At 37.5% G+C, this 11,757-nt stretch overlaps 1 protein-coding gene across 1 annotated transcript; it reads right to left on the reverse strand.

Moving 5' to 3' along the window:
• Window positions 1-505: 505 nt before the first annotated feature.
• On the reverse strand, window positions 506-11,697 carry LOC140169989 (uncharacterized). Its single transcript, XM_072193303.1, has 7 exons — window positions 11,563-11,697; window positions 6,135-6,946; window positions 5,013-5,084; window positions 4,267-4,482; window positions 3,215-3,529; window positions 2,396-2,570; window positions 506-1,765 (listed from the first exon to the last, which is right to left on the reverse strand). Exons 2-7 carry the CDS (start codon window positions 6,922-6,924, stop codon window positions 1,756-1,758), a joined length of 1,578 nt encoding a protein of 525 aa, XP_072049404.1. The 5' UTR covers window positions 6,925-6,946; window positions 11,563-11,697; the 3' UTR covers window positions 506-1,755.
• Between the last annotated feature and the right edge of the window lie 60 nt (window positions 11,698-11,757).

Genomic DNA, 11,757 nt, shown 5'->3' on the forward strand with positions numbered 1-11,757 from the left:
CATCTAAAGGTTCGTTCATACTACCACCGCATTTGCGATGCGTTGCTTTGCGATGCGGTGCGATGCGGCACTGCTCCGTACTGCAAACTACTGCACTGCGATATCGCAACGAAGTTAAATACATTTTAACTCGGAAATGCGACGAGTTGCGTTGAGTTGCGGCAAAAAGTAATCGATATATCGGTATCGCAAAGCAACGCATCGCAAATGCGGTGGTAGTATGAACGAACCTTAATGCATGAGGTCCGTTCATAAGCTTTCATATACCAACGCATTTGCGATGCGTTGCTTTGCGATGCCGATATATCGATTACTTTTTGCCGCAACTCAACGCAACTCGTCGCATAATTTCCAAGTTAAAGGTCCGTTCATACTACCAACGCATTTGCGATGCGTTACTTTGCGATGCCGATATATCGATTACTTTTTGCCACAACTCAACCAACTCGTCGCATTTCCAATTAAAATGTAACGAACGGACCTTAAAACGTATTTTTAAATAGTTAAAACTTTATTGCGATATCGCAATGCAGTAGTTTGCAGTACGATGCAGTGCGGCAACGCACCGCATCGCAAAGCAACGCATCGCAAATGCGGTGGTAGTATGAACGGACCTTAAGGGGGGAGTGCATTAGACGCATCAACATCTCACTACAAGTGCATTATTTTGTACCATTTCTCGAGCAACATGTGTACGCTGTTTTTTTATAGCAAAATTATCACTAAAAATATTGGAAAATAGAACCAAATATAAATGCATCCATCCGCCCGAAAATGAATCAATCCTAAGCGACGCGAACGAGTACGAAAGCACTACGAGTAGTATAATACTGTTAACACAGGGTGCCACTCCGCGTACTTTTTTAACCGCTTTTCTGATTGGCTGCTTTGATATAGGAGTGTATGAAATGTACGTACATTAACATGATCCAATATTTAATACAATCAGATATAAAGCACGAAATATTATATGTAAATCGTCATGGTTATCGCATATTGACGAATAGTAAACCGTCCATAACCACACTCATTTATATGACTACAGACTACTCTGTAGCAAAGAGGGCGGTTTGACCGATTTATTTTTCTTTTCAAGCTGCATGCGCTTGGTGAACTGTGTAAGGCAGTCTTCTCCGTTTTTATATCCTTCATTAATTTATACATTCTTGTTCATTGATTGGTTGAAAGTGTCTCACGTGATCACAAATAAATGTACATTGGCCTCCATACACAGCTAATAAGATTACGCCTTTCAAAAATGTCAAAATCTAAATGAATTACTAATACTAGCAAGCCATATGTATAAATGAGCCCGGTGATCAGCAGACAGTCGGTCATGCTAAGGAGTATTCGCCAGTGAAGTGTTACGTGTAATCCTATTTTCACCATGCCAACTGGATCACGCTTTTGAGTTCTGCACCACGATCGAAATTATCGCAACACAAAGTCTATGGCATGTACTACCAATTCCAAAAGGTGCGTGATCCAGTTACCAGGTAGTTACGTAACCACTTCGCTGGCGAATTCCATAATTAGTCTTATAATTGATATTCGGTATTATAACGATTAGAAATACATGAATTGATTACAGTAATCAAACGTCCCGCGCGAAATTAACTGTCGACTGTGGCGCCACAACTAGGGCCAAACACGGGAAACGTTCATCAGACCTTAAGTCTCTACTTCAATAATTGCATACACGTCGAGTGATAGATTCCACGAATATAGTAGACTCCTTTCTGACAGCTACTTCACCTACCAGTATCTGAAATTAATAAGATTTTTGTCATTATTAATACTGCGAAATCACAGATAATTATAGTTCTACCGGGCTAGTAATATTTTTATTGGTTACCTGAACCACTGGTAGTGAAAAAAATCGGTATACAACAAGCTCCGTAATTGCCCACAATTGTAACAGATCAAAATAATATTGTATAATTTAATTGCCTCAATAATTTTTGTAATTATTCCGTTTTTCACAAAAGGGTAATAAATAAAATCAGAAACGGTCTCACCGGGTTTCAAAAAACCAATGAGATATAGTATCTTGTTCAAAGATACAACACCGTGTTGGCTATGTCAGGGTTCGAACCCACAACCCTTGCCAAAATGGGTCTTTCGCCCTAACTATTAAACCACTGCGTGCTCTCATAAATACGTATGTGCGTACTTTATGTGTCCTACCTTTATACATCCCGGTTTTGTCTTCAAGTTTCTAACTGGCACGGTTTACTATTGTTTCGAAATGCAAAAATCTGAATATGGGTGAATTGAAGGGCGTTCTGACACAGGAGAAATCAGTGGTTGTCGCTTGTGAAATTTGCTTAAAGTGTGCACCTATCCACCGAAGTATTTAAAATTTTCAGCGATTTTTGTTCATATACGTTTTTACCTATATTCAATGGTAGTCTCGTGTGTGATCCCATAGAAGCCCAATGACTTGCCATCATCGTCAAGGGCTTGGTCTTTGACGTACAGTGGTAACTCGTAGTTAACAAGACCAAAGATGTGCTTCAAATCGCTGATGGTCAAGCTTGGTACGACAAGATGGGTTCTATGTGGAGACCCTGAAAATTATCATTAGTACAAATTTTTGGATTTATAATTATTGTGTATAGTCCTACATAATGTAAAATTCAAGTGTTCTCATCGTTTATAAAACGACACGTTCGTTTATTCCCCAAATCGGTCGAAAATACGGGAGCTGAACTTCGTTTGCATTTTGATTGTTGTATGCAAAATTTAAAAAATTCATCTCTCATGAACAGCATGTCAACTCAAATGTTGCTTTTAGTGTACCAGTAGGGCATATGGGTAAAAAACACCAACACGCAACAACAGAACGTAGAAAACTCGGGAACAGCCTGTTTGTACGAAGGGTCATTATAGTCCGAAAAGGGTTGACGTTAGAGTTTAGGGTGATTAGGGTTAGGATTAAGGTTAGAATTAGTGTCATTGTTAGGATAGTTAGGTTTAAGATTAGGGTTAAGGTTTAATATAGGGTGAGGATTGAGGTAAGAATTAGGGTTTATAACGAGCCTTAATGATTCTTCGGACTATCGCCCTGTAAGCGAAATTTCTACAGAAAATATACGCTAGTAAACACCTCACACAGCCCACTTACACACTCACACCCAATGTGCACACCTCACGCACACCCCCACTTCACAAACATTTGCAAGTTACATTATAAGAATTCAATGTGACTTACAGCCTCTTAGTTCATGAAGTTCAAAAACACACCGTGTGTCAACAAGACACAGAACATCATTGAGCTGCAGCGCATTCACGGCAGACAAGGCAGTAGAATCACTGATCGCTGCAACTTGAAGTTCGCCTGACAATTTCTCTTTGCCAAGTGGTTCTTGTGAGAAGCGTGTCTTTTTGAATTTCCCAATAATAGCAAGCAGTGTATCTCGACCAATCAGATGATGTGTATCACATGGAGTCCCAGTCTGTTGCTGTATCGTTTGTTTAACAGCTGCCACAGTTTCACTTGGGGAAACTTCACACTGTACAAGTTCACCTGTAACCATAGTAACGATTTATTAAAAAGAATACCAACTTCCCAAAAAGTTCATTTCACGTATTCATACTTCATTGCCATTGGTTGTTTTGTGATATATTAGGTCTGCTATCGACTCGTAAGTATAGAATGCATCTTATTTCACTATGTTTATTCTTTATTCTGCTAATTATCACTGCCGCTCCCTCAGGGTTTAGGGTTAGGATTAAGGTTATATGGTTTGGATTAGTTTTAGGACTAGGATTATGGTTGGCGGCAGTGATAATACAGTTGCTTCGTAGTATCATACGTAATTGAAAACATCGTAATAATACCCCTTAAAACAGTCTGATTAATCTGGTTAATTTCCATTAAAACCATATGATATGATAATTCTATAATTAATCACATTTTACATGGTATCACATTTATTTTACGAGCTTCTATCCTCGCAGGACAAAAACCTTCAAAAATAGTAACATATTGCATTAAAAACATATTGCGAGATGGAAAAAAATTAAATTAAAAATGCAACGTAATTCATTATTTTATCACATACAGACGAATAGTAGATAACTATAAATTGCTCCTTTCTATCATAAGAGGGCGGCGTGCAATCGTTTTAGCTATTGTCGTGAGTAACGCTGCCCGCTAGGGCCCACATGGCGTTTCACGGGATGTATACCATAGAGATGGTTTATAAGAATTCGTTATTCGTCATTTTGTGGACATCGTGGCGATAAAAATTAAGTTCATACCAGTCTCATTTCTGACGTGTAGATCTATGAATGGTTTGAATTGGACTGTGAACCCATCATCTATACGGTAGTCTGATAACGTGCGGTTGTTGTCTAATTCCAGCTCGTTGTGATATGCTTTCATCTTGGCTGAAGATACCATGGGCGTCTGTGGCAGCATACTCTTGATGCCTGCAATCGTTGTACCATGGTATACTTGTAGTTGAGTACTAGAACCTGTTTGTTTTAAATAATGATAATGATGATGATGATGATGATAATAATAATAATCTACTATAACTAAAATAACCAGCGAAGTGTGTCTGTCTGTCTGACTGTCCGGCTCCGGGTCCGGCTATGCGTTTCACCACACTTCGACGCATCGATCCGATATTTCGGATGAGGTCAAAGGTCATCTAGGGGGGAAATGTAAATGATTCCCTCAATTGGATACCATGAAGCAATGAAGCAGTGCATAAAAAGAAAAGTAGAAATATTTGGCCACCTGTCCCAGCTGTCAAACATTTCACAACAGTGACCACCGCAATGTCTTCCAAGCATTCATAGCTGAAAATGATTTCTAAATTTCAGACCCATGTCATCTAGGGCCAAAGGTCATATAGAGGGCATTTTAAAACCACCCTGTACTGCATAGTGTTGATAACGTTATCGAAGAAAAAAAAAAGAATCCAGGTTACTCCAAATCCATGTGAAGAGAATGATAAATTCAAGACTCATGCATGCATTTGGCTTTTTTTCTGACTCACCGCCAACTTTCCCATTGATCCTTGTGTATGGTAGTATACTCGGTAAGTCAGCTCCTTCGTTGACATACTTTGCTGTAATGAACAAGAAAATATTGATATTGAAAATCTAATGTAATGGACCTTAGAATAATATAATAATATTATTTTGAGTGACAATAAAAATTATATCTTCCTGTCACAATGGACGTAAGCGCAAAAGTTGCTCGTTTCATCTGCTGCGTCTGAACATGTGGAATAAATTCGACTGTTGAATTCGACTACTTACGCAAATGCTAACTTGCACGTACGTCAGGTAATACCTGACGTACGTGCAAGTGACAGGTAAATCACTCGAAAAACAATGATTTAATCGTCGTATGCGTACAAGTAAGCATTGGCCTAAGAAATTGTAACTTCTCATTACGTTTCACTACCTGGAGAGAATTGATCAAAAATTGAATGCCCTCCTGAGGTTTGTATCTGTCAATGAGTTGACCAGATCACAAGGATTTCATTATAGCTAGAGGCAGTTTATAAAACACAAATGGGTCAATGAGTTACATAAAAATGACCTTGTGTGGTATTTGGTTCCCAGGAAGTGAGTTTTGCCGTAGGTAATTTGTTAAAATGTGCCTTAAGTAATTTGTTAAATGTTGATCCCTCACTACAAGAGTTATTACCGTCGATTTGGTTGAAAAAGGAGGTGAGACATGATCAAATCTCTCCGGTAACAAAACGTAATGTCAATTATGCACTAAAGACCTTCTTGCAGCTGACGAATTTAGGGAACAAACCAAAAGATCGATGACGTCTTATAAACGAAACTAGTTTCGTTTAGGGGGAGGGGGTAAAAATACTCGATTACATTTGTACAAAAACATCGGTCTGAAGAATGTGTTGTTATTATTATTATTATGTCAAAATTTTCAACATTTCATTATTACGTTTCTGGCAAGGAGGGAGGGGGTCGGCTGAGAAACGAAACTATAGTTACGTTTATAGGACGTCATCGATCTTTTGGTTTGTTCCCTTACTTTGCACGGGGCTGAAACGAAACTTTGTCAAAGTCTCAGGTAAATTACGTTTCTAACATGTCTTTCTCATATTTGTGCGTTTGTTTGAATATCTTGTTTAATCACTGACCTTGAACTTTGAGTCGGTAGTTGCATACAATGTGTATGACTTCTGCAACATCTGGTCTTTCACGCCTATCTTCTTGCCAACAGCGCTGAAGCAATATCGATATCTCTTGAGGACAATTTCCTGGGATTGGTGGCCGTTCTTTCTTGGTACACACCCTAAACATGATGTTTGGATACTCAACACCGGGGAATGGGATTTTCCCCGTCAGAATTTCCCACAGCACCGTCGCGTATGAGAATATATCCGACTTAGGTGAAATGTGCTCTTCTGAAAAGACTTCTGGCGCCGTCCATCCCCAGGTTCCTTTCACTTCTGTCGTCACCGTCTTGGCAGACGTCTTCGATATTCCAAAATCACAAAGCTTCAGATTCTTTGACTTGAGATTAGTTATCAAATAATTACTGGATTTAACATCCCTGTGAATCACGTGGCATTGTTGAAGATATTCAATGGCTTTCGCAGCTTGCTCTCCCCAGGACAAACATAGAAGTTCATGAACGGGAATGTTGCTCTTTTTGTTCAGGTAATCTCGTAAAGAACCACCATCGCACAACTCAAGAACCAAAAAGAAATCAGGCCGTTGATCAACAACCCCATGGAGACTCGCAATATTTGGATGTTTCAGTTTAGACAAAATTTGTAGTTCATTTGTATCAGGGCGATTAAGTCTCTTAATAGCGACGGGTGTTGTATTCCATTTCCCTTTGTAGACGGTACTATAACCACCGTGTCCAATTGGATCACGATTGAATTCAATATCTCTTCGACCAATCATGAACACGTCAGACATTATTGTTGCGTGTATAACTTATCTGTTAAAATTATAGACATAACATATTTTACATTATTTGATTTAAGATGTCTTTTGGGGGCTCCATCTACGGAGGGCCCCGTTATTGTCTTGAAGTTGACAATTGCTGCATTGTTGAAGAGGATAATAGGCTTCTACCTATGTCTATAGAATTCTTTAATAGATCTAGTCTTTGTTTGCTTTGGCTAAATCCTTTTCAAGTGGTGGGTTACAAAGCATTGTATTTTGTCTTGATATGTATAACCAACAATTAACAATGAGAGGACATTTCTGAACCTCGTTGACTCGGGGATGATTTGAAATGACAATTATGACTGTTAGATATTTATTACCAGCAAATGTGGGAAAAGAGACACATGATTAATTGGTGATAAACATCAGAGTTTCCCCCACTGTAGATAGTTTCAAGAGTAACCTAAAAACTCACTTGTACTGATTGTTGCTGTTTTTAAGCCCTTTTTTTTTCTTTTTCTTTTCAGGTATTACATGTTTTTGTATCTTTTGTTTAATTTGTATCTTTGTAAAGTGCTTTGATCAGGTTGGAAAAGCGCTATATTAAGTGCTGTTATTATTATTATATTATGTAGAACCGAAAAAGGTACCATTTTGTTGAAGGAGCAAAGTTCAACAACAAACCATATAAACCCCGCTTCTGGATATCGTTTGAAGTCAAATGATATACCATTTTTTTAAATGGTAAAGCTTATGATATATATTTTCTAAACACGAAATAAAACAAAATTGACCGAGACCGATTTTACGGCTCATTCGTGGTGTACGATCACATAATGTATGAAAACTGTTTCTTAGTGTTCAGAACACCTTCTTGTACTATTTGTACTTCACATTTTGGGTAAAAACGAGTCCAATGTTATACGTCAATATGTAAAAGATATGAAAAATACCATAAACATAGGATAAAGTGTTTCACATAGGGAAAAAGCGCATCACATAGTGGCGTCCCGGGGGCACTCCAACTTTGGAGGTGACGCGTATGTAGGGCTGTTAAGGCAGCTGTGTACTCTCAGACATGCATGTAGTAAAAGTGCCATAACTTTGTAATTATTCACGCAAGACATATAAAAGCATACATTTTTATAAAGGCAATACATCAATGAATCTTAATATAAATACAGATTTGGTGTAAAAACAACAATTATGAAGAAAATCACAAAAAAGTGAGTTTTTGGCAATTTTTGTTCGGTACATCATAACAAAAAAACACTCTTTCTTTTCTTAATCTTGAGACACCATTCCAAAAACAGTTTTTTTAGTTTTTTGATATTGGCCTTATTTTTGAGATATTGACCATATAAGGCATCAAAATGAACTTTTTAAAATTCACAAACGCCTATTTGCACAAAATGATGCCTAAAATCGGAAATAGACCAAAATATAAAAAAATGAGAAAATCGTTTCTTAAGTCGATCATGCTTTTTATGATGAGCATAATTGCTTACCTATAGATGATGTATTTATTGAGTTATCGTGTACCTAAATCGTCATTTTACCGAGAAAATGAACATTGAAATAAAGGCCGTTGAAGTTTAAAGTGGTCACATTTTGCACTTTGATCGAAGCTCACAGGAGAATGCGGCAGTTCTCGTTTTTCTATCTTACATTACTACGAACATCGGGTAAATCCACAGCCTCTTGAGAAGTTTGGGCGAAATCTATTCATATCTTGATATTTAAATCGGGGGAAAGAACTCACATTTTATCAGCTAAAACGGAGCCATTTGACCGCTAGGTTTTTATGAAATCAGTGCTTCCGTGGTGCTTCCATAAGATGCGCCGCGCATGCAGATAAGCGTTGCGTATGCGTAGCGTATCTGTGCGTTAACAAATTTCGCGTCTACAAAACGCGATGCGTTGTCGCGGGCGTATACCCCGATGGTACAACAAAGATTTTCTTTCCTTTTAAATTGCGGAAACGAGTGAAATAGTGAAATAAAATCCATAAAATAAAGCAGTTGGAGTTAAGGGATCCAAAATGAGCGTTTATTGCGTTTCGACAGTATTTTTTGTGGGACATGAGAGCACCTCAGACCTATCGAATTGCATTCTGAATACGAAGCATGTCTTTCTGATATCAAATAATTTTCATTTTTTTAAATCACAATATAATACAAATTTTATGACAAAAGTAAATACATTTCAAAAAGCTCAATTTCATGAAAGAAACAATGTCTTGAGTACACAGCCGCGTTAAGACCCCTTTTTCAGCATCGCTGTCACCCAAAGACCCTTACAAGTTCAATTTGAACAGCAACTTTCATTGATTTTGTTACTTATTTCTTTAAAAACAATGACATTTGAAGCCATTTTAACTAGAAATTCGATTCCATTTAAAAAAAGGTCACTTATGTTCTCACCCAATGACCCCATATTTTTTACATTTTGCTCTCACCGAATGCCCCTTAGTGCGAAAGTGCCAGCCCTACACCTATATCCATTTCATATTGAAGTGTCCCTCCCCCCTGATTACGCCACTATGTGATACACTTTTTATTTGTTGCTCGAGAAATTGTACAAAATGATGCACTTGTACTGAGATGTTGATATGTTTAATGCACTCCCAACTTCGGGACTCGTGCATTAGACGCATCAAAGTCTCAGTACGCGTGCATTATTTTATACAATTTTAATCCCAACAAGTTATACGCATTTATTAATCTATCATCATGGCGTTGTCTTTTTAAGACAGTTCTTGTTCACGCTAATGTACTAAAATCTCATGATGCAGTCATGGTCCATGGCAAAGGCGATTCGACCTTTGTGGCATTAAACCCAGTTAACAGGAAATTAATCCAGTAAATCGATTCAGTAAAGCAAATAAGCTCATGCATTCGATCACTAACGGCAACCAGCTTCGGTCGATTACCCCAGCTGCAGCGTGTGTAAACTCTAATTTGCATAGAGGCTGTACGTGAAATTATTGATTGGCTCCAAACAAAGGATTTGAACCGATGCACGTAATCATGGCGCAGTGCAGTCCATTCAATCAAATGTTGTCATCAACCTATTTGATCGCAGTGCATTGTTATGTGTGAGACGAACTGTCGCGGTTGATTGCAATCAAACAAACGATGTCTTATGTATTACTTTGTTCCGTGATGAAAATCGTGATGTTTTATTTAATCACTCTCGAAAAATGTATTTCTTTTGTAGGCCTATTACTTTGTTTTGTGATGAAAATCGTGATGTTTTATTTCATCACGCTTTAAAACAAACGATTTCTCATGTATTACTTTGTTTCGTGATGACAATTTTGATGTTTTATTTCATCACTCACGAAAAATTGATTTCTTATGTATTACTTTGTTTCGGGATGAAAATCGTGATGTTTTATTTCATCATCACGCTCTAAAACAAACGATTTCTTATGCATTATATTTGTTTTGTGATGAAAATCGTGATGTTTTATTTCATCACGCTCTAAACAATAATTATAGTTACATGCATTTCAAGAAAAAACTTATTAAAACGGTAGGCCCTATGTTGTTTAGAAAAAATGTAGAAAGTGATGATGATGATGATGTCGATGATGATGATGATGATGATGATGATGATGATGATGATGATGATGATGATGTCTCCAAAAGTGTCCCGGTTTGTTTTTCTTGCCCTAAATCGTGCGTATCTATTAATAAGGCACTTCAATAATCAATAATCAGTCCCGTGACGGCCTCCACTAACTAGCTACTAACTTGGGTTTATGGGCGCTGATATTTCATGTTCACTGTCACTTATTTATCAGAAAAGTGCGACCCTTTGTCAATCACCTACAGTACCCAATTTCGGCATACTATATAAGAAACTCATCATAATGATTGCCAGAGAATAGCTAAAATGTAGCTTGTACCGTTTTTTTGTGGCATCCTTCAGTAGTGAGCGGTCCGATACCAATATTTTCGGTCAAATCTCCATTCAATTAACACGGGAGTTGGCTAGCTATGCCTTGCCCTCACTCATATTTTACAAAAGTGCGACTATTTCTGAACATCTAACCTAGCTGTAATTTTAGGTCATGTTAGAGAAATATATTTGCTAGAAGTTTGGAGAATAGCTAACATATTGGCTGGTTATTTTTCACACAGTGATGTTAACTAGGCAAGTGCCCATTCTTCCAACGTACATCATTTGTAAAGGTCACGCGTCAATGGTGAGAGCACTGTGTATTGTGTGTAGGAAAACGGACAGTAACTGCAGTATGTCACGCATTGTCAAAATGTCAGTTAGTTGTAGTCTTTTTACCGGGACTTTTTACCCCTAGATTAAGGCGTGAATAGCTGAAAGCGCCAACAAATCAGAACAAAACAAACCAAAAACAAACATGCATATGTTTTGAGTAGAACTCATATAATGTAAAACAAAATCCTGAACCAAACGGTGAAAAAGCTTAAAAAACGCTATTGGACCAATTGTCCATTTATATAATCTCGGCCTCGGGTTGAATGAACGCAACATTACACTGACATAGCATGATTAGTAGACCCACGTTACCCGGTCTCTGTGTTATTTCAGTGTTGTTTTTCATGATAGTACAAATATATTAAAGCTAATGTAAATGATAATATTACAATAAAACGTTTAATATAATTTCAAATCACTTACTATTGTTAACAATAACACTACAGCTAAAATACACCACACAGCAATTTCGAATGTATTAAATGAAAAAGGAAACAATGGGGAAATCCGATATCAAAATAGAACAGGGATTTTTGTCAATTCCAAAAATCCCGTACAATACAGTCGTGCACTTTAACCATGATAGGGATTTCCCATTTCTATTTGTACATGGCCTTC

This window comes from Amphiura filiformis, chromosome 14 (assembly GCF_039555335.1).
Source record: "Amphiura filiformis chromosome 14, Afil_fr2py, whole genome shotgun sequence".
NCBI lineage: Eukaryota > Metazoa > Echinodermata > Ophiuroidea > Amphilepidida > Amphiuridae > Amphiura > Amphiura filiformis.